The following is a 21,808-nucleotide window of genomic DNA, read 5'->3' on the forward strand; positions in this document are numbered from 1 at the left end:
ACCATTCTGTGATTCTGTAGGACTCAAGAGAGGGGAAAAGAAATAGGTTACTCAAATTCTTTTGTCCCCTCCTTATGTGGGTGTTAGCAGACCTGTGCAAGTCCTTCAGTGGGAGAAGACAAAAGCCCAACTTTAGCATCACTAATGCCACATCTGGGCTTTACCTTGCATGGGATTGTTGCTTCATGCTAACTTCTTTCAGACATCAACACTATACCTTGTTGGGGTCCTGCTGTGCATGCAGTTCTTCATGTTTCTGTTAAATGTTTTGAAGTTTGTGTCATGATCTTCATTCCAAAACCTTGGCTGGTACAGAAAAACTTGAGATTTTTGTCAAACTAATGGTATGACAAAAACGGAGGAAATGGTTTAAATTTTTGGTGTGCTAACTTTGAATTTTATCTGATTTATAAGCAAACCAGTTAGACAAATCTGTAAATTAAGAACTAGACTAAAATTGTTTCTTGACTTGATGACACCTTTTGCTGTCCTTTTTGAGATGTCAGTAAAAGCTGTCCTATAGATGACTGCTGTGAAGATGTTTGAATATTCAGAGAAGCTTTTCAAATACCCTTCATGGGCAAATGGATCTTGATATCATAATAGATTTTCCCTGTTTTACTTGTGGGTTTGTTGTAATAGGTGCTCATGACACTTTAGGATATAATTTTGAGGAATATCTTTCTCCTTTTATATGCAACTTTGAGATTATATGTTATTGTGTTTAAAAATGTAGTGTGTAATATGTAACTGCTTTTATATGATATGAGGATTTCTCCTTCTCTGAAAAAAATTATATTATAGGTGTTCTGCTGGAAGTCATCTAACAACTCTATGAAGCAGTGTCGTTGGGTGTATGGCCGGCAAGTCTTCATGTCCGATGTTGCTTTAAATAGGAATGAAATAATGTTTGTCACGCAGGATGGTGAAGCCTTTACAGGGAAGTGGCTGGAAGAAGGGAAGAAAATCTCAGAAAAGAAAGGTTAGCTGTGATTTCTTAATTGTTTTTTAGTACTTCAAATAACTATAAAAGTTTAATCGAATCTTTACAGTCTCTAACAGTATTGTGTGCCGAGTTCATTCTTTCCTCTGTGGCTGATGGTTGGTAGCATTGACCACACTCTTCTCTTTCCTCAATAATACCAAGATTTACTTACTTTGCAGCCTTCAGTTAACCTTCAGGTGGAGATTTCCAGGAATAAGAGTACTTCTGAAGAGTAATAGTAGCACAAGGCTCCAGTGTAATGATCTTGTCACATACTAGATGGCCAGTCCTAAGAGACTGGCATTGAACAAAAGAAGGAGCATGTACTTGCTTGGACTGCTAAGTCTGTGAAACCTTATCATGTTTCCCAGATCCTTATCTGGGCATAATACAGGCACCAGAGCAATTTCCACCTTATTAACTTGGCTCATATTGCTGAGAGTAGGTCCTGATGGATTGTTTTTCTGCGAGGAAGGTACCTGTCTACTATAGGACAGGATTTTAATGGAAACTGTCAGCTCTGTTCATGTAGGAGTCTTAAAACTCTATGGATAGAAATGGATTTACTTCCAACCTGGGATATATTTGAACTTTATAGTATTATGTTGCAGTTCTACTTCCTTTGATACCAAGATTCCATCTTTAGTTTTATTAGTCCATTTTTGCATTCTTTCACAGCAAAAATCTTTCCTCTATTGCTCAATGTAGAGTTGCATATTAGTTTTACTCTGTTGCTACTTTCTTTTATTCTACACATCACATAGTAATTCCCTCATTACAGAGGCACCAAACGCCATCTCCGTTTTGCCTTTTTTGTCCTGGTGCTGGTATGTATCTGTAGGCACTCTCTTCTTTCTGCTTATTGCTGTTCTTTTTGTAGTTTTAGTATCTTCAAGGAAACTTCAGAATCCAGACCTGTTGACTAGTTGAGTGTCTAGTTGATATTCGTCACTGATTTGTAATGAATGAGAGCTTCTGGTTTTTTGAGAGGTTTTAATGAATGTGGTGAATGGTGTGCATGTATTTCATAGAATCATAGAATCATAGAATCACTAAGGTTGGAAAAGACCTCTAAGATCATCAAGTCCAACCGTCAACCCAACACCACCATGCCCACTAAACCATGTCCCTAAGCGCCTCATCTACACGTCTTTTAAACACTTCCAGGGATGGTGACTCCACCACTTCCCTGGGCAGCCTGTTCCAAGGCCTGACCACTCTTTCAGTGAAGAAGTTTTTCCTAATGTCCAGTCTAAACCTCTCTTGGCACAACTTGAGGCCATTTCCTCTCGTCCTATCTCTAGTTACTTGGGAGAAGAGACCAACCCCCACCTCGCTACAACCTCCTGTCAGGTAGTTGTAGAGCGCGATGAGGTCGCCCCTCAGCCTCCTCTTCTCCGGGCTAAACAGCCCCAGTTCCCTCAGCCGCTCCTCAGAAGACTTGTTCTCTAGACCCTTCACCAGCTTCGTTGCCCTTCTCTGGACACGCTCCAGCACCTCAGTGTCCTTCCTGTAGTGAGGGGCCCAAAACTGAACACAGGATTCGAGGTGCGGCCTCACCAGGGCCGAGTACAGGGGCACGATCACCTCCCTCCTCCTGCTGGCCACACTAGTTCTGATAGAGGCCAGGATGCCATTGGCCTTCTTGGCCACCTGGGCACACTGCCGGCTCATGTTCAGCCGGCTGTCAACCAGCACAACGTTATGCAGTTCTTGAAAAATAATCCAGTATTCGGAGAATATCATGTTTTTTCAATAGTATTTTGTTAGTTTGGGTATAATTTAACAGATATAAGATGAAGTCTGAAGGCAATTGTATTATATCTGCCATAATGGATATGACAGGAGAAGAAAACAATCTTGCACTTCTGTACACTGATGCATAGCTTGTTTCATTCCGCAGGAGGTTGCATTGAATGTTAGATGGAGTGTTTTCCCTTAGATGAAGAAGTGGCAAAACACTTCCACAGAAGTTCTGGATAAAAACTCTCCTATATGTAATGTAAAGTCTTATTCTTAAAATGTCTTCCTGCATTTCAATTAAGCGAGCTGAAATCTTCAGCATAATTTAGCCTTACTCAGTGACTCCATCAATGGACTTACAGAAGTCATAAATCTTGCCTTTTTGTTTTATCAGTTGTATTTTAGTTAGCTGGACCTTTCTGTGCTTTTTTTTTCAATTTTTTTTTTTTTTTTTAGCAGAACTTGTATCGAGCCTTCAGAATTCTTCATGTGATGTGTCTTGTGAACATGATACAAACAGTGTGTATGAAAGAATTCGACTTCAGAAGCTTACTTTTGTCCACCGAGCTGTTAGTATTGCCACCGATCCTAACGGTTGCAATTTTGCTGTTTTACAGTCAGATCCTAAAACAAGGTATATTTAAAATATCAACAGCTGTATTTTTTCTCTTTTTTGTGTGTGTGATTGCAATTAAATCGTTCTGCTTTTCAAAACCATTTTCTGGCTCATACAGAAGTCACAGTAAATGTGGTTGTCCATACTGCTAGAGAAAGCACTTGTTAGTAAAAAACTGTGTTGAAGTTACCCAAAGACCTCAGCTTATATATTTGCATAATTAGTATAGATACTGTTGGTGTTTTATCTAAAGTGTTTAAGGCAAGCATTTGCGATGCATTTCTTAACACACTGAGCTCTAACTACTTTAGAAATTCACCCCTTTAGTAATCACCAATAATCAGCTTTTAAATAAAAGTGCAAAGTGGATCTTTATTTGTTTGGAAAAAATGTTTAAAGTAAAATGAATAAGTAGAATACTGAACCGTGTGCCTTGCACTCATAATAGTTTCCAATAAGTAAATATTAGCTTTTTTTTCTTATTGCTTTGGGTTGTAATATGAAATACAGCAAATATTTCTGTGTTTTCTTGTTGGAAAAATGAGATGAAGATAAGATAGTTCTGATAATACATATTTACTGGCTACATTATAAAGACAAAATACTATATTTGATATTCTGAAGCTAGACAGATCTTACATATGTGGTTTAATTGCCTAAATACCATATTATTAATTCTTTTTGTAAAGAATAGGACAAGAAATGTTCAGTAGTCCAGCAATGTAAAAAAACCCCAAACAAACCAAATGGAAACAACCTCACCCTCTTCATTAAAGATACTACGTAAAATTTTATGGAGCTTGTAAATAGTGGTGGGTTTTTTTTTTTTTTGATGGATTTCATTTTGTTCTAGTCTCTATGAAATTCCAAATGTGTCATTGTCAAGTTTCGGAGAGGATTTTGGCAAACTGTTAGATGAAACAGATGAAATGGACAGCATCCATGATGTGACTTTTCAGATTGGCACAAGAACTTACCCCGTGCACAAATACATTTTGGCTGTACGCTCCGACTTCTTCAAGAAGCTGTTTGTTTCCAGTGACAACCAGCTAGACACTCCAGACGTCTACCGTAAAGATGAAGATGCTGTTGGATGTGATCTTTATGTAATAGATAAAGTTCATCCAGATCTGTTTGCATACCTTCTGCAGTTCATATACACTGATACTTGTGATCTTTTGACTCATGGTTGTAAACCAAAAATCCTGCATAAAGGAAAATCGGAAGAATATCAAGATACTTTAATTTCTAACCTGAGCAAAATGAGTTTTGATGAAAATGTTAATGGAAAGTCTGCATTTGAGATCTATAGAAATAATCAAGTGCAAGTTATAAATGAAAAACAGAAGAGCAAATCTAAAAAAGGTAAAGTTGTTGGTGAAGAAGCTAACCTCATAAAAATGTTGCAAAGTGCTGCAAAGAAGTTTGGACTCAGCAATTTAAGTGGAAGGTAGGTGAAAGGAAGTGCATTTATATTCTGGCAAGCTCTTCACTGAGTGTTTTTATGTAAACTGATTTAACTTCAGTTGTTATTAAAGTAGAAGGCTAGTTGGGGTTGATAAGTTTGCCTTTTTTTGCTTGTTTTATTGTTTGTAAGTATTTACAGCACGCACCATGTCATCTCTTTAAAGCAACATCAGTTTGTTCCCATGCTCTCTGCTAAGAGAAAGCATGTAGGACCTTTTTGAATAATGTCAGAAGCAGACTTCTGTAGCATGATTATGTACTTAAAGCATCATTTTTCAATAGGCTTCTGTATGATGGGAATGTGCTGTTGGCCTTTATTGTGTCCAAGAACGTCTTGGACATTTGTATTTAAAACATCTGTCCTGTGTACCTTTTAAGGCATGAACTCTCTGAGACTTGACATCTGATGCAAGTCATCTGACTCTCCAGAATGACTGTCATAAAACATCAATACTTGTTTTGTTAGAGACAGCTGATCTAATTGAGTTTTGGATTGATGAATTTCTATGCTGTGGTCCGTAGTCTACCAGTTTTTCCATAGACAGTGAACCTATTTAGCGTAAAACAACACAAAGCAAAGTTAAATTCTTGTTTAACTGATGCATTTTTAATGCTACATGGTGAAACTAATGGAATTGAGACCAGATGTCTCTATAGAACTGTATTACTCAGTTGGGGTTTTTTTCTGCATTTGTCTTTTCCTTTCAAAGGAGGGAATGAGCTTTCTCAGGGCAGTTTTCTTCACTGTATTTTTCACAAACACTAAAATTAATCAGCAAAGATGTGAAGCTGCTGCTAAGACTGAGTTCCCAAGTAAAATTTCCATGTTAAAGCACTTTCCCTTTGAAAATCTATTGCTTTGTACTCCACCAGCAGCAGTCCTGTGTCTCTACCATCCCATTCACAAGCCTCCTTGATAAATTAGGGTGCTAAAGAAGCCTGTGCTGAAACACGCATCTCTTTGTCTTTGCTCAAATAACTGACTGGTAGCAGTACATACAACTCCTAGATTTTTGATCCTGTGGTGTTGGACTTTGGCCTTAACTATAGCAGTGTAGCTTTCATCTAAGATAATAAATAAGATAGCTAAGATGTGGAAAGAATGTCAGTTACATTTTATATCTGCAGTGAAGACTTTCAAGTAACAACTGGCCCTTTCTAGTTTTCTGCGATGAATGATTTTGATCCTTTTTCATATTCACAGTATGAGCCCACTGAAGTGCTGTTACTTTGCGAAACTGTTCTTCTTAATGGTTTGAACTGTATACTAATTGTATTACTTACTACTAATGTTAATGATTTGCAGGTTGGATGGAGTCAGGTTAGAAAATGGAAAAATTAATGTTGTCAACAAGAAGAATGGGAACAAACCGAAGTTAAATCAGAAGAAATGGTAAACTTTTAAAATCAACTTCCCCTACCCCCACCATCTTCCTCTTATGTCATCTCTTTATCTGTTAAGTGTAGGCTAAGGTTGATCAGCTGCATTTTAACTTCTAGTGTACAGTTGTCTCTTTCACAGTAACTCATGTTTGGAAGTTTTCTATAGATGCTTATAGACTGATCTGTGAATTAGTAATCTGGGATAGAATGTGTGTGGTATATTTTTGTTTCTTTTTGCTGTACATTAATGTGTTTTGTGGATTAACTTATAGAATACTAATGCCAGGAGAAATGTTGTGGGTAATCCAGTCAAAAGCAGTTTAACTTTTGCAAATATGCTTGCTGTGACAATAAGACTGTATGGATTGGAAATAAGCAAATGTATAATATTTTTTCTAATTAAAAAAATCTCTGGAATATCTTTCAATAGAAAAATTCCTTATACTTTTATCAAAGTGATGTTTGTTTTTTAATTCCATTGGTGTGATTGGGTTATTTACACCCAAAGGTTTGAATAGTCTCCTTAACGTAGTAAAAGCTACATTGCATAAAAGTAGCTTTTTCACAGAATTTGGATTACTTCACTCTTAAAATGCATTGTCAAAGGTTATAGTAGCTACTAATGTAAAAGAAACAACTAACTTAACATAGACCATTTAAGATTGACTAAAATTAGCCATAATTAATTTATTTGGTCATACCAGTTTTGAAACAGTAATTGACTGTGTTTTGAAGGAGATACTTCAGATGGAATTTTGAGAGCTCAACTTTGGTCAAAAAAATTTATCTCTTGAAACTATGGTGCCTGTACTTTTAGGTTCATTTTATATGATATTGTTAAAGTTCAGCTGTGTTTTATTTTAAAAGATAAATCCCAACTTGCTAAAGTAAGCATTTATTGTAGAGTTTACAACTTGTAGCTCTTCTGAACAGTCACAGTTCTGATCCTATTAAATATCTTCTAGTTCGTACCTCTGCGATGTGACCCTGAAATCTTTAGATGGAAAGGAATTCCCATGCCATAAGTGTGTACTTTGTGCAAGACTTGGTATGTGTGTGTATTTTTACATACATATAATATAAGTCATATTTTTAACTGAGATTTTATTGCATCTTGAACTGAAATGCCTTTCTTTACAGATTATTTTCACAGCATGTTAAGCAGCTCATGGATTGAGGTAAGCTTGCCAATAAACGTGTGGTAGTATGTTTTGTTGGATCAAATAAGTGACAGCTTTTCAGTTTTTTCTAGAATGACATATCCTAAATACTGGGGGAAAGGAAAGGCTGGATTCTTGGATCCTGTTTGCAAGAAAAAAAAAACCAACACATTTTTGGTTACTCTATATTTGTAGTATTGAGATTGTGTATTAAATGAGAGTAATAAATGTAATAATGTATATCAAAGGAAATTAAAGTATTACTTTTGTTTTAGAGGTTTATTTTGAGCTAGTTCATGGATTTATAAAAGCTGCTGGACTGTTCTTATGGGGTACTGCTTTGGATCAATTTTCATTTTCTTTCTGTAAAAGATCTTACAATTTAAATAGTATGCAGTATGGAATAGCTTTTCATATGTACTGAGTGAAAGATACAGCAGAATCGAGAGTCAATGTGTAGAATCTGTAGTTGACTTACTGTTAATGAAATAGAGGATACCAAGGACTATTCCACTTGGTCACCAGCTGCTGCTTCAAAAGGTGTAGATCTTTCATTTGTCTTGGTTCCTATTTGCTAGTGGTGTGTCAATGCCCTGGTTGTTCCTGGACATCGTAATTTCACTAAATGCCTCTGTTTAAGTATCTGAATGCTTGTTGAAAGAGAGGAAAGGTGTAAATGGAGAAGCATTTTTCAGAGAGTGAAAGCTGAAGCAGTGTGCAAGCGTTTTCCCAACTTTCATAGCTTTTTGGCAGTATGTAAATCTAAAAACCTGGCAAAGTACTGGCAGTTCTCTTCTGCTGCGTAACAGAACTTTACCTGTCCTCTAAGTTACTGTGCTGCCTTTCCCTCAGTCATCGCTGAGGAAACATATCCGAAACACTGTGAGACAAGTGATTGATTTTTTTTTTTTTTTTAAAGTGTTGAATGTCCATTTGTATCATTGATTTCTGTATCAGTTGTATGTAGTTCGTAAGTTATCTATTATTTCGTAAGTAAATCTAAATCATACTAAATTCATGAGTAAATATTTTGTGAATCAAGTGCTCTAGATGTTGTATAAAAATCTTAATGTCTGTAACAGGTTTTTCAACTTCAAATGGGAAATACCAGTAGCATGTTCTAAAGCAAAAGAAATCTTTTAGTGTAAAGCTTTGCTTCAGTACCACCTGAAATAAACCAAAGTTGTTAAGCAGTGATGTTGCATAAACTTGAATGGTGACAATTACATGATTTAATGGCTAGTGTTTGGTCATACAAAAGCTTTGCCTCAATGGTTAAGATGGTTCTTCAAATGGAGGGTTTGCTGAGGACCTTGTTTTCTGAGGGATTAACGGTAATGGCTACTTTCGTTTTATTCTTGCATGGGAACTTGTGATTTCACTAGATCTTTTACGTTGAAAGGAAAGCAGTTCAGTATTTGCATAGGGTTTCCTGTACTTCTACTTTTAGGCAATTGTGGGTAAAGTAATATAATCAAGGAGGATTGTTAGAGAAGATGCTCAAACTGGACTGTTTCATGCATAAAAATTTCATGGAATAAATTTCAGAAGTTTGGGCAGATTTTAATTGCTCTGCTACAATCAATTCTTAATTGAAGAACTTGAACAGATTTTGTGCAAATGCTTAATAATTGTTTAACTTTGAAAATGTGACCCTCAGTATGAGTCATTTGCTAAATATAATTGCTGTCTTAGTTTTGTATTTTATTCCAAGAAGTCAGCTTCTTTTACTCTTTTTGTTTTTTTTTTTTAATCCTTTTGCCTTTTAGGCTTCCTGTTGTTCAGCTCTGGAAATGCCAATCCATTCTGACATACTACAGATAGTTGTAGATTACCTGTATACAGATGAAGCTCTTGCGATAAAAGGTGCCATTAATATATTTTCAACTCAGCTATAGCTCCTGCAATTTTTATATTTTTAAAATAGAAATTCAATACTTAATATGCTTGAATTGAAGTTTTATGTAGAAAATCCAAATTTTTGTGACTCTTGCTTTGTATTTTGAGGTGATAGTTGTACCCCGGGCCTTTTTGTACCTTTTCTTTAGTTTGTCAAACTGCAGTTTTCCTTTTCCCTCCTTCTCTTGCTTCAAAAAAATGATTGCTTGTGCTCTTTTAAGCTATTCCTAGTGCTGTGAAAATCCCATCAAAATTTGCAAAGCCATTACATTTGTCCTTTGGTAAAATCTCATTGAAGCTGTATGTGTTATACTTAGTTTTGACTTGCCCACAGTGTTTACGTGATGCTTTGTTTTCCAGACTCTCAAAATGTGGAATTCATATGTAATGTTCTTGTGGTAGCAGACCAACTTCTTATATCCAGACTCAAAGAAATCTGTGAAGTAGCCATTGCAGAAAAACGTGAGTTCTTCCACTTGTATTTTAAAGGGTTAGAGAATAAAAACCACTTTTTTTAGATGTGAATGGTCTTGCCCATGTCACTACAGAATTATTTGCTTATATTCCTTTGCTCTGATTACCTTTTGCTGTTCATTGCATAGCTGTTAACAGTTGCTTCTTTAGTCTGGGTGATGTTCTAGGTTAGCATAATCTTCCATGCATCATTGTCTTCATCTCATGATCTTTCATAAAAGAAAAAAAAAGTAGAAAAAACAAAAAGCAAAAAAAAAAAAACCAAACCCACTACAATAAATAAACAAAACTTTTATAAAACCTTTATTTCATTGAATTCAAACTTCTTGTCTTTCAAACATGATAAAATGAATTCTATGTTTCTGTTTCTGTCCTCGTATTTAGTTCTACTAGTTCTTTGTTTGACACAGTGCTGTTTCTATATGGCTATGAAGATTTGTCTCTCCTAGAAAACACTTAAGTGTTGCTGCTTAGCTTCATACAGGAAGTCAGCATACAATTTTTGCTTGGCATTTCTTAGTTACTTCCGTTTTTCTCTCTTTCTCTCCCCCGCTCCCTACCCCTTCATCCCCCTTTTTTTTCTTTGTCCCTGCTAAAGGAACATTTGGAGCTTTAAGAACTTTTATGCTGTATATGAAACTTGCTATTTTTAACTTTGTTTTTTCCCTTTTGTTTTGGACTGCTAGGTTTCAATATATTGAAACTGATAGGTTTGTAGGTAGGGCCTTTCTATTTCTGTGAAGCAACCATTGCATTCAAGCTGCTACGAAGCTATGTGGAGCTTGCTTGTAGTTTATGGCCGTTTGAGCATTAGCATTTTTTCTAGGAATGGAGAATTATATGATGTTTTAATAACTAGATCACGCTGTGCAATGTCTTAAAAACTGCTGCATGGTATTGCAGCACGTTATCCGATTTAGTTTGTTGTGTTTCTTCTTTGCAGTTACTTTAAAGAATGCTGCCGAGCTGTTGGAGTTCTCAGCAATGTATAATGCTGAACAGTTAAAACTGTCCTGCTTGCAGTTCATAGGACTCAATATGGCAGCTTTGCTTGAAGCAAGGTAAGGAGGAATGCAAATGTGTTCATGTACTAGCTGTTAAATTCAAACATCCCAAAAAGGCAAAAGAGTTGGAAGAACTGATAGGAGCACTTAAATGTTAAAATGCAACTGAATGCTGCTAGTTTAAAGAGAGGCTCGTTTTTTGCCGAACAGGAAGAGAGAAACTAGTTAAATATCTGTACGTACTGTACCGGTTCTATAGTACAAACCCCTATGTTTATAATCTGGCATGAAGAGCCTGGATTAAGGGGAAAAACCTCTCTTGAATTCAGTGGGCTTTGACATTAGGCCTAATCTTGTTTGGGTTTTTTAAATTGTTTTTGAAGATGCATAAAACTGCGGTGGTTTTTGTTTTTTGTTTTGTTTTGTTTTGTTTTCAATATGATAGTTACTATGCAAATTGAATTTATTTTAAGTAGGTTTATTATAGCTGGTGCATTTTCCAAAGAGGGCCTGCCTTCTGGTAGTCTCTTTGCTTTAACTGTCTGCAGTGAGGGCTGAACAAATTAATTAATTACCCTTGCTTTCCACAATGTTTCAGCTAGGGTTCTAAGAAGTTGAAGGTGTGCTCTGGCCTTCCTTCTCTTAATGCTTTTGGACAGGGCTTCAAGTTGCTTCCAGAGTACATACCATCTTCTCAGAGCAAGCCTTATCAGCACTGATTGAACTTCTTTTCTAGCAAAGACTTTAAAAAAACCCCCAAAACCCCTCAAAAAACCCCCAACCAAACAAAAAAAATGCATCTCTATTACTGGTCCACTCTGTCCACTCCTAGCCTTTTTGTCATGCTTCCTTTTACCTATAGAAGTTCTAAGAGATCTGAACCAGTTGAGAATGCCAGCACTTCATTGCTATGTCACACAACTGCTTGCATCACACAGGAATTCATTCATATTTGCAATTTTCCTCTTCATGTCTTTATATAAAGTATAAACATTTTAACCTTTGATTTTGGAGAGAAGAGTGAAAATCTAGTAACATTGTCTTAAGTATTATTCTGAATTCAGATTTGTTTTGTCTTAAGCCTGGAAAGGACATGCAACATTCTTACTACAATTAAGACCGGATCTGCATTTTAGTGAAAATCTGAAAATGTCATTACTGTGTAGCAAGACTTTTAATCCAACACACCTGACAGCTTTGTGCAAGGAGGGCTGCTAATGTGGGCAAGACAGTTCTGTTGAGTGAAGTTTGTTGCTGTAGTATTATTTTTTGGCATAAATATCAAGGGATGTTGTGGCTGAGTTTTACAGAAGAATTTGCATAGACTTGGAGTATTAAATACATGTCAGGAAGACTTGAAAGTATGCAGAAATAGGTAAAGTAATGGCCAGTTCATGGTAACTTAACTATATATGTCCATATTGGCTGTGGCCCTAAGTAAAGGTAGGCTGTCTGGAAAGGTTGTGGGTTTAATCCTGCCTTACAACAAGGGTATTGCCTAGTTTATATTTTGTATTCATTTTCTTCGTTCTGACTCTGTGACCGCCATGAATAGGTAATAATGCCTGTAGGTGAGATTCATCTAAAACATTCATTTGAATTTTTCATTAATGTGATTTTTTTTTTTTTTTTTTTAAGCTGGTAAGATAAATTTGTATTTATTTTTTTAGGACTCTGGATGTCTTAAGTGATGAAGTTGTAAAGGATCTTTCTGTTTATTACAGGAAAATGGTAAGTTGTACAACTTGAGTGTAAGCTGATCAGGTTTAAAATGAGAACAGATAAGTAATACGTACCTGCAGGGTCTGTTGATGACAGGCTAAATGTGGAACATGTGACTCAAAAGCTAAGGTTAGCTGCTGCTGTTATCACTCTCATGGAGCTCATATTTCATTATTCAGTAGCCACTGCTGCAACAATATTGTGTCCTTTAAATTAATTAATTATACACATTAAACGTCTTAATGTTCTGTAATTAACAATTGTTGCATGAAAAAACATAAGCAAAACCTATGGAAAAGAGCATCTGTTACTTAGAAGAAAGGAGAAGAAAGCAAATTAAACTTCTCCAGTGTAAAGTTCAGGGTGATCATATAGTTCTTAAAAGCAGTAAGAAAAATAACGTGAAAGTTGAACTTTAATGCAAAGGGGAAAACCGAGGCACATTATAATCCAGTGTTCTTTAACTGTACAGTAGTAAAAGTTGAATGTTTTCAAAACCTTGAAGCATTTTTTTGTCAGGAATTATAGGCACTGAAACATGTGCATTCTGAGTCTGTCACTTAAATAATTCTCCTTCTGTTTTGCTTATAGATGTAACTTAAGTTTATAAGCTGGTTAAATAATTAATTACTTGATCTGTAAAAGTGTTTTAAATGACAGTCAGTTTTGGTCGTTTTACAAGAGATCATATATTTGCTAGCATGCAACTTAAGGGAAACTTAGTGTAACGGCTTTTACAACTACAGATTCCGGCTATGGTCAGGAGAGTAATTACTCCATATCCAGATGGACCTGACATAAGTTCTTTTGAGCCTGAAGATGGAGAGAACTTTGTCTTTTTAAGGGAAGAAATGAATACTGAACAAAATTCTCAGTAAGTATGTATTTTTCATCAACATTTTTAACTAGGTGAGCGCTATATGGTACTTATCCTCCTTTGGATGGTGCCTGACTCCCTTTGGGTTCAGAATTGAAGTATTAAGAAACAGGAGAAGTGGAGATTTCAAAGACTGTTCTCAGTTCTCTTAAGCATTTTAAAACGTTACAGAGCTGCAGTGGAGCACTTTTTTCAATTTAGAAGTAGCATGTGAGTAAAGGTAGCAAAACAAGCATTCACAGTAATGTTGGGAGTTGTGCATGTGATTAGAGTACCTGTGTATGTATGAGACCAACTGTGGAGTTCATTTGAATCAAAAGAGAAAAAACCAGACTTTAATGTACTATAGATCTGTCTGGAAAATTGTGATAATCTACATTTCTTAATATTAATGGAATTGTCATGTGAAATACGAAGTTTTGTAGCATGAGTTTTTAATCTGTCAGTTTAAAGTGGCTACTGTCTGGCTGTAGAATAACAAAACAAGCAACCTGTGTTTAAGAGGTGTTAGAAAATGTGATCCAAACAACTGTAGATCAGGTAGTTTGGCCTTGGTGGTTTTGTGGACTTCTGGTATTCTGTCTTTGAACACTTGTTCTGAAGACATAGAAATGAGAGCAATAATAGAATCTGTAAAGTCTTGTCAGACTAACTTAATATGCTGCTTTTCTCTGACAAGCAAATAATAAAATTACAACTGCTTTTTTTGGTGCAGTTTTTAAACTGGAGAAATTGACTATGTCATCACAACTATGAAAAGTTAATTTGATAGGATGACTTGGTAACATGCTTCCAAATAGTGAAATATGATGTCACTGTGCAGATGAGACCTCACCTGCAGTATTGTGTACTGTTCTGACCACTTGTGTCAAGAAAAGTTATGCTAAATGAACTAGTACAGATAAGGACTAGTAGATCAAGGGAACTGAGAAGCTATTTTGTATTAGACTTCAAGCCTTTCAGTGTTTTCAAAGGCTAGATGATAGCCTTTAGGGAATATGGCAGCTCAAGGATTAAAAAAAAAACCGCAAGCATTGTAAGATTACAGTATTGATGCAGGAATGAATAAGTACATATATAGTTATTCCACATAATCTATTCCACAGAAATAGGATTACTGTAGCTGTGATTCATATAATTCTGAATTTCTAGTACTTTTGCTAAAATGAAAGATGCCTTTTATTTGATTCCACTCTTTCTGGTATATACTGGAATGTGACACTTTGGTAACATGACCATATACCTGCTTTATTGTGGAAGTAGTATTATCTTGGTGGCAATATTTGTGTTGGGGGAAAAATGAGACCAACTGTGGAGTTTATTGAACTTCACTAATTTAGGAGAAATCAAGAGAGGAAAAAGTGGAGACTTGGATGTAGTTTGCTTTATGTCAGTTGCTGCGATGTGTAGCAGGTTTAATCTGACCTAGGTGGCAGTGCCAGCCTATGCAGCTGCTGTATCTTCTGTCTGAGCAGAAGTCTTTGTGCAGTGTACTAGACCAGAGTCTAGATCTAGATTGGAAGGAATTTTTTCTCTTCTTCCTGGATTTCCGCCCCCTCCCCAAATCATTTACTAAGTTCTGCCAGTGCATAAGCAGAGCAAGAACAAGCCGCTAGTAACCGGTGGTGGGACCAGGTATTACTTCTTGAAGTATAACTGCTGCTGCTGACTGAAAAACTTGACATTGACACTGGCAGTTCTGAGGCTCAATTTCTTTGGCTTTAATCCATCTTGGGTTTTTTTTGTTTGTTTGTTTTTAAAGGGAAGCCCTTTTCAAAAGAGCAAAAACTAAGGCAAAAAAGAAACCACGAAAACGGTCCGACAGCTCTGGAGGATACAATCTATCAGATATTATTCAGAGTCCAGCCTCTACAGGTCAGTGGGAAAGAGGTTCCTTTCAGGTATAAAAAAAAGAACATAAAGTTTAATATGCAATGCAATGTGATTTCTATACTTTAAGGAAATCTTGCAAAGATTATTTCTTTTTTAGTGAACACCATAGTTGAACTTGAATAGTGGATTCTTAAGATTAAGTTTTGTTTGAAAGGATGTTTGTCATATTAAGCTTGTGCCCAAAGTTCAGAAACTGTAAAAGCATGTATTTTATCAAATAAAGTTAATGGACACTTTCCCATGTGGTTTTAATAAGTGGAACAGTTCTGCTAATATGTTTTTTTTTTTATATGGAATATAAAACATAAATTAGTCATTGTTTATTGAAAAGATGGTAAAAGCCTTCATTTTCAACAGAAAAGTGTCAGTGTTACTTCCTAAAACTTACATTGTGAGACAGAGAAAGAAAACTGGGAGTAATCCTATTCTGAAAAAAATATTTAAATTTGCTTATACTTATTGCAATCTAGTATACTGGACTAGGTAAACTTCTGGTTATTTTGCATTTATCATATGGAGTGAATAACTTTCGTTTTTTTTAAGCATTGTTTAGTCCGGTTCTCATGATTTAATAGTTCTGCTCTCTTTTCTTATTTCTTAGGCTCAGTAAAACTGGATAAAACTAACTCTGTAGAATCACTTCCAGAACTCTTAACATCTGATTCTGAAGGTAGTTACGCAGGAGTGGGTAGCCCCAGAGACTTGCAGTCCCCCGACTTCACAAAAGGATTTCATCCAGAGAGGACTGAGGTTGGATTTCTTTGTTCCTAGCAATTTATTTGTTTGTGTTTATCTAGTCCATCAAAAGCAGAGTTTGTATTTTGGAATGTTTCTGAGAAGCTGTTGTCCTTAAAATGGAGTAGACAACTTCAAGTAGTTATTGTTCATCTGATAAAACAAATAAAAATGAGTATTCCTTATTAAATCTTCTAAGGGTAATTTATTCAAGTGGTACCATAATAAGAATTCTTATATACCATAGTATTCAGAAAATTTCAAACCGAAAGAGCAATTATGTAAAATCTTTATCTACTTCATTTAAAACGCAAAGCAAATCTGAAGTTCAGAAGCCAAAAAACTCCAGGAAAATCCTGCTGTTCTTTGACTACTGTAGTTGGACAGAAGTATGGTCCGGGATAACTTAGGCATAACTGGCAAAGAGAAATAACTTTGAGAGAATTGTGCCTATGTTAAGTGTTACAGCTTTAGAAGTGAACATCTCCGAGTGAATTTTCCACTATCGAGATGCATATTTGGACTTAAATGATTCAGGATGAAGTGTGAAGCGGGGAGAAAAAAAAAGGTACAAATAGCAGACTGATCAGGGACTCGCTACATTATTGCTGTTTTTGAGGTATCCTTTAAAATCTTTTCACTTACACATGTCATTCATGTTGTTTGTAGCATCTGTCTTTTTTTTCTAAATGAAAAAATGTGAGAATATTTATTCAACATTTTTCTGTCTTTTTTTAGATGAACGACAAAGCATGCAGTCAGGGTATGAAAACCTCTCAACCTAACAAGGAGATGAAGTCATACAAGGGATCATCAGCATTGACACAGTCTGTTCCACAGTCTATTCCCAGTGCCAAAAACAACTCTGCAAGCTCTCCCAATTGGGTAGCAGCCAGTTTCAGGTGGAGTAATAGTTGTGGTGCCTACCTAGCTTATAATCACTGTTCTACGCTTGGTAGTGAATGCTAATAATATTCTATTCAGACTGAAAGGCTACCTGCTCTTCAAAATGATGATACATTACTTGACATGTGAATTAAAGATTTTGGTAGTTTAATAAAACTGGTACATTTTTAAATTTTTCTTTGAGAAAAGTAATTGCTAGATTTTTTTTCTTTTTTTTTAAGTGCTACCAGTCTGGACTTCTAATTCCTTTTTTTAGAAGGCCTGCTTGGTTAACACTTTGCTAAATACTTGGCAGTTTTTTGTAGAATCAGACCATGCTTGAAGCCATTAGAAGCACCATTGTACTTTGACATTTTTAAGCCATGTCTTTAGACTTAAACGGTCTATGAAAATCCACACCACAGGTTTAACTGATGCAGTAATAAAAAATTGATTATTAATTTTTACCTGTAGCAGTATCTGCATATGAAAAAGCACCAGTACTGTAATAGACTGAAATTCTGTCTTGCCTGGTGTCCTGTCTCTGACAGTTGTCAATAAAGGTTGAATAGAGAAGAGTTTAAAGATTTAGGGAATCACATAGCGATAATTCCCCACAGTTTTCCCAGGCTCACAAACCATTAGTGAACAAGAAACTGATTCCTAAAGTTTGAGAATGTTACTGGTGTTTGTACAGAGCTCTAACTTGCGTAGTGTTCTGTTTGCCATGTGAAAGAATTTTAATCCTGTTCTTCAAAGAAAGATCTAATTCAACCTTCGTGAAAGAGCTGTGAGCAATGCCTCTTTAATACTTAGCATGAGCAGTTGACTACTAAACAAGTATCCTGAATTTAGGTATCTAATTTTTTTAAAGTAATCATAGTTCACATCTTTTTGTTTCATAGTACAATGAGTCTTGAAAGTATTTTTATAGTGTGCTTTTAAATATGTATATATTTATAAAAGTTTTGTCAGAAACATTCTATTTGAGGTTTGCCATAATTGAGGAAACAGACATAAATTATACATCCGGTTACCAATCTTATGTATGATTTAGAGGATTTCAGTGAAGGCTGGAACTGTGGAATGTAAGTAAAAATGAGTGCCTTGTAAGGTAACTTTTTATTTTTCATTTAGCCCTGCCAGCCCTCCTGCTATGGATCTAAGAACCATCATGGAAATTGAAGAAAGTATGCAGAAATGTGGAACCATGCCAAAGGCAAATTCAGGGTTGGTAAAAAACCAAAATCTATAAAAGAAAAGTGTGATAGACCAGGCTATTATGAATTTACTTAGTGGTTCAGGCAGTTCGGAGTTTAAAAAAAGCAGGAGAAAAGTTGTCCTATTTGTTTTTGAACAGCTTTGTTTACTTCAGTTCATTATGGTGTTTTTCTGTGAGCACACAAAATTTATCCCTTTATTTACTGTAGTCTTGTTTGGTCAACACTGCTAAAGCATGTCTTAGCTGTTGAAATGTGAAAGACCGAGCTAGTAAACTAGTATCTTAAATCAGTGGCCTGCTCTGCTGAGCTTTCCTACTTCCAACCAAAAAGAATTAATTCTTGTCCCTAGCACTTTGGAAATTACTTGTGGACCAGTACTGTAATTGATCCTGAAGTTTGTTTCATGTCTCGCATTCTCTGACCTCCCCCGGCACCCATGTGTTGATACTGACAATTCTTCCTCAGACAGAAGCAAGGATGGTTCTTGCTCGGAGAACCATCCCAAAGACACAGGGAGATAAATGTACTTTTTCTGGAGGCAGTGGATTAAACTACTGGTTTTTAGCTGACGACATATGGAAGAGAACTGGAGATGACTTTCATGACCTTTGAATTGTGGCACCTCCCCCGGCACCCATGTGTTGATACTGACAATTCTTCCTCAGACAGAAGCAAGGATGGTTCTTGCTCGGAGAACCATCCCAAAGACACAGGGAGATAAATGTACTTTTTCTGGAGGCAGTGGATTAAACTACTGGTTTTTAGCTGACGACATATGGAAGAGAACTGGAGATGACTTTCATGACCTTTGAATTGTGGCAATAGTAAAGGGTTGCTGGCTAGGTAGATTCAGAAGCTGTGAACAAAACAGCTAAGACTGAAGAATCCAATTAACTTAGAAAACAAATTATTACAAATAGAAAAAATGGCTATATGCTGTTGTATACATTTCTTATGCATGAATATTTTTGGTTTAAGGGAGTAAGCTTCTGACAGTCTCTAAAAAATCACAAAATTAGAAAATAGTCTTCATCTGGTGGTAGTCCATCTCTTTTGGAGACATGATTCCTACTCTGCATGTTTTCATTTGTAGACATATATGTGAAGAATAGTTTTATGATGCTTTTCTTTCTGATATTCTTGATATTCATTGATCCTCCTTTTGCTCCCCAGCCATCCAGCCGCCCCCGCCCTTTTGGCACTCTAGACAAAGTATTTTGGTCTAGGAAAGAAGTGTTTCTCAGTTTAATTTGCAAGATTAAAGGTGAGTCATCTCAAAAGACACTGGTCTTACATCTTCTGTCTTTGCAATATCAATTCATAGCAGAATGGCGTCTCATGGAATCAAGCTTTCTCAGAAGCAAAGGAAAATGATTGCCTTGGCAGCAAAAGATAATGGATCAGTAACTAACATCACAGAGCCTACTACACCAATAACCACACCACCCCCACCTACGAAAGTTGCAAAACTAGGAAGTGCATGGTATGTTACAAATCAAATATCACTTCTTTTTCTGTGGAGGGTTTTTACATTGAATAGTCTCTTAGAAACAGTTTCTTAAACAAAAATGGCCTAGGTTCTGTTCATTAAAAAGACTAGCATTGAACTATTTGTATGTACATTTGGTAGTAATCTAGAAATTCAAAGAGGGCAGGGAAATGTAGTGGTTGCAGTTTAATAGTTCTTTGAAATTTTGCTGTAGTGAGTCAGAAGACTGCATCCCATCTGGTTCTTGCCTGTGTGTGATGTGGTATTTGCAGATGGTATCAAAGTGAAGCATAGAAAAAGAAGGTTGAGCACAAGCTCTGAAACTTAGTCAGGAAGAGGTTATTGAAAACCATTATGAATGCTGTTTTTCCTCTGTCAAAAACATAAAGAAAAATGTTAGCCCTTCCTGGGGGTAAGGGCTAGAATAAGTAGACAAAAATAGACTGAAATTATAAATAACAAAGTTATCTAGGTGTCTAGGAGCTGGAGGGAGTGACAGATGCTGCTAAGAATTCTTATGGTGGAAGGATGCATGATGGGATTAAAATTACTTTTAATGCTGATTACACACAATTTAAATGTTCAAGTTGGTATCACTGTATCGAATACAAAAATGGTTCATCATCTGTTCAATGAACTAGGTTTACAACAATGAATGTAGCCTGATTCGTGCTTTATTCATCACATTTATAGTTGGTATTGGATGAAAGCATAAAGGCATAACTGTAAAAATTGCAAGCTATGTAAATTTAATGTGTTTATACTACAGAAAAAATACCTATGTGCGTGCTCTTAACTTGAAGTAAATGTTGGGCAGTTCTCCCCCTTTCCCTGTTCAAGAAGGTCTAGACTTTTATTGCAGCTTGCTTCTGTACTGGTACCCTAGAAGAATTGTGAGTCAGTCTCCTCTTTCTAGAGCTTACTTGTTTGTGCCTCAGTGGGAACAAAGCTTGCTGCATACCCACCACAGTCACACTATTTTAAATGAAGTCTTTTTTAGGCAATTTAGCTGTTTTAAATGCTATTGTAGTAGTTTTTCTTTTTTATTGGATAGATTTCAAAGTAAAATAGGAGTCTGTCTTTCAAAGGATAGGTTTATTTTCCACAATTAGAGTTGTCTCCCTCTTGTGTCTTTTGGCTCTCTTTCCTTTGATCCTTTATATGAATTAGTTGCTCCTTTCAGAAATAAGGATAGTAAGCATCTGCTGGGATCTTTGCCTTTCTGCTATGCTCCTGTAAGTTCAAAACAGACATGTAGCCTGCTAGCTCTTTAATGAGTGTATGGAGAGAAAAAAAATCACATCACTAGCTGGCTGAGGAAAAGGTAGGCTGCTTCCTGGCGGTAGTTGCTTCCTGAGAGGCGTTCTGTGTCAAAAGGTTTAGGGTAATATCTAGAACTGCTTGCTTCTTTGCTCCATTTTATGTATCTGTTACCTCATCTTTCTTTTTTGGATGGATGCTATTATGATCAGCACCTTGAGTTTGAAGTGCCTTTAGATTTATTGGAGATTTCACATAGGTCTGTTGGTATGCTATTATCTTAGTTTAAGACCACAGTAATAACAGTAATATCCCAGAACATAACAATGGTAAAATAGAGCTGGTGCTCAAAATATTTGTCAGTAACGTGTGGGAAAAACTGTGAGAGTATGTTGTAATCATCCCAAAATCATGCATTATAAATCAGATAATAATTGATTCTAAAATGGTATTCTATTTCTGGTGTGACACCAGAACAAGCTTTGCTTCTCTAGTGGACACCATGCAGTACATTCAGCCTTATGGTTAAAGGGCTTTAGTATTTTACAGGGCCTGTCAAGGATCATGTCAGTCTGATCTGAAATGGGCAGTTGTTTAGTGAATTCAGGGTAGTGTGGCATGACTTGTCCTTCAAGTAGTGATTCTGATGGTGATGGTTGGGATTCCTCCAAGGGTCAGTGAAAGTAGGTGTCCTGGTTTTGGCTGGGGTAGGGTTAATTTTCTTCCTATTAGCTGGTGTAGTGTTGTGTTTTGGATTTAGTAGGAGAATAATGTTGATAACACACTGATGTTTTAGTTGTTGCTAAATAATGTTTACACTAGTCAAGGACTTTTCAGCTTCTCATGCTCTGCCAGGTGCACAAGAAGCTGGAAGGCAGCATAGCCAGGACAGCTGACCCAACTGGCCAATGGGGTATTCCATACCATATGACGTCATGCTCAGTACATAAACTGGGGGCTGGTAGAGGAGGGGGATCGCTGCTTGGGCATCAG

At 36.2% G+C, this 21,808-nt stretch overlaps 1 protein-coding gene across 1 annotated transcript in view; it reads left to right on the forward strand.

Moving 5' to 3' along the window:
- Positions 1-19,549, forward strand: part of IBTK (inhibitor of Bruton agammaglobulinemia tyrosine kinase) — a gene marked incomplete at its 3' end in the record, with an annotated part of 33,576 nt that extends 14,027 nt beyond the window's left edge. Inside the window, exons 9-24 of the mRNA XM_009574634.1 lie at positions 805-982; positions 3,185-3,362; positions 4,198-4,794; positions 6,118-6,204; positions 7,160-7,242; positions 7,335-7,372; positions 9,124-9,220; positions 9,614-9,715; positions 10,671-10,788; positions 12,402-12,462; positions 13,200-13,327; positions 15,093-15,205; positions 15,825-15,973; positions 16,697-16,860; positions 17,981-18,073; positions 19,391-19,549. Of these exons, the coding sequence (XP_009572929.1) occupies positions 805-982; positions 3,185-3,362; positions 4,198-4,794; positions 6,118-6,204; positions 7,160-7,242; positions 7,335-7,372; positions 9,124-9,220; positions 9,614-9,715; positions 10,671-10,788; positions 12,402-12,462; positions 13,200-13,327; positions 15,093-15,205; positions 15,825-15,973; positions 16,697-16,860; positions 17,981-18,073; positions 19,391-19,549 (2,345 nt within the window). The remainder of the gene's footprint in view (positions 1-804; positions 983-3,184; positions 3,363-4,197; positions 4,795-6,117; positions 6,205-7,159; positions 7,243-7,334; positions 7,373-9,123; positions 9,221-9,613; positions 9,716-10,670; positions 10,789-12,401; positions 12,463-13,199; positions 13,328-15,092; positions 15,206-15,824; positions 15,974-16,696; positions 16,861-17,980; positions 18,074-19,390) is intronic.
- Positions 19,550-21,808: the final 2,259 nt, after the last annotated feature.

The sequence above is a fragment of the Fulmarus glacialis genome, unplaced genomic scaffold (assembly GCF_000690835.1).
Source record: "Fulmarus glacialis isolate BGI_N327 unplaced genomic scaffold, ASM69083v1 scaffold5163, whole genome shotgun sequence".
In the NCBI taxonomy this organism is placed as follows: domain Eukaryota; kingdom Metazoa; phylum Chordata; class Aves; order Procellariiformes; family Procellariidae; genus Fulmarus; species Fulmarus glacialis.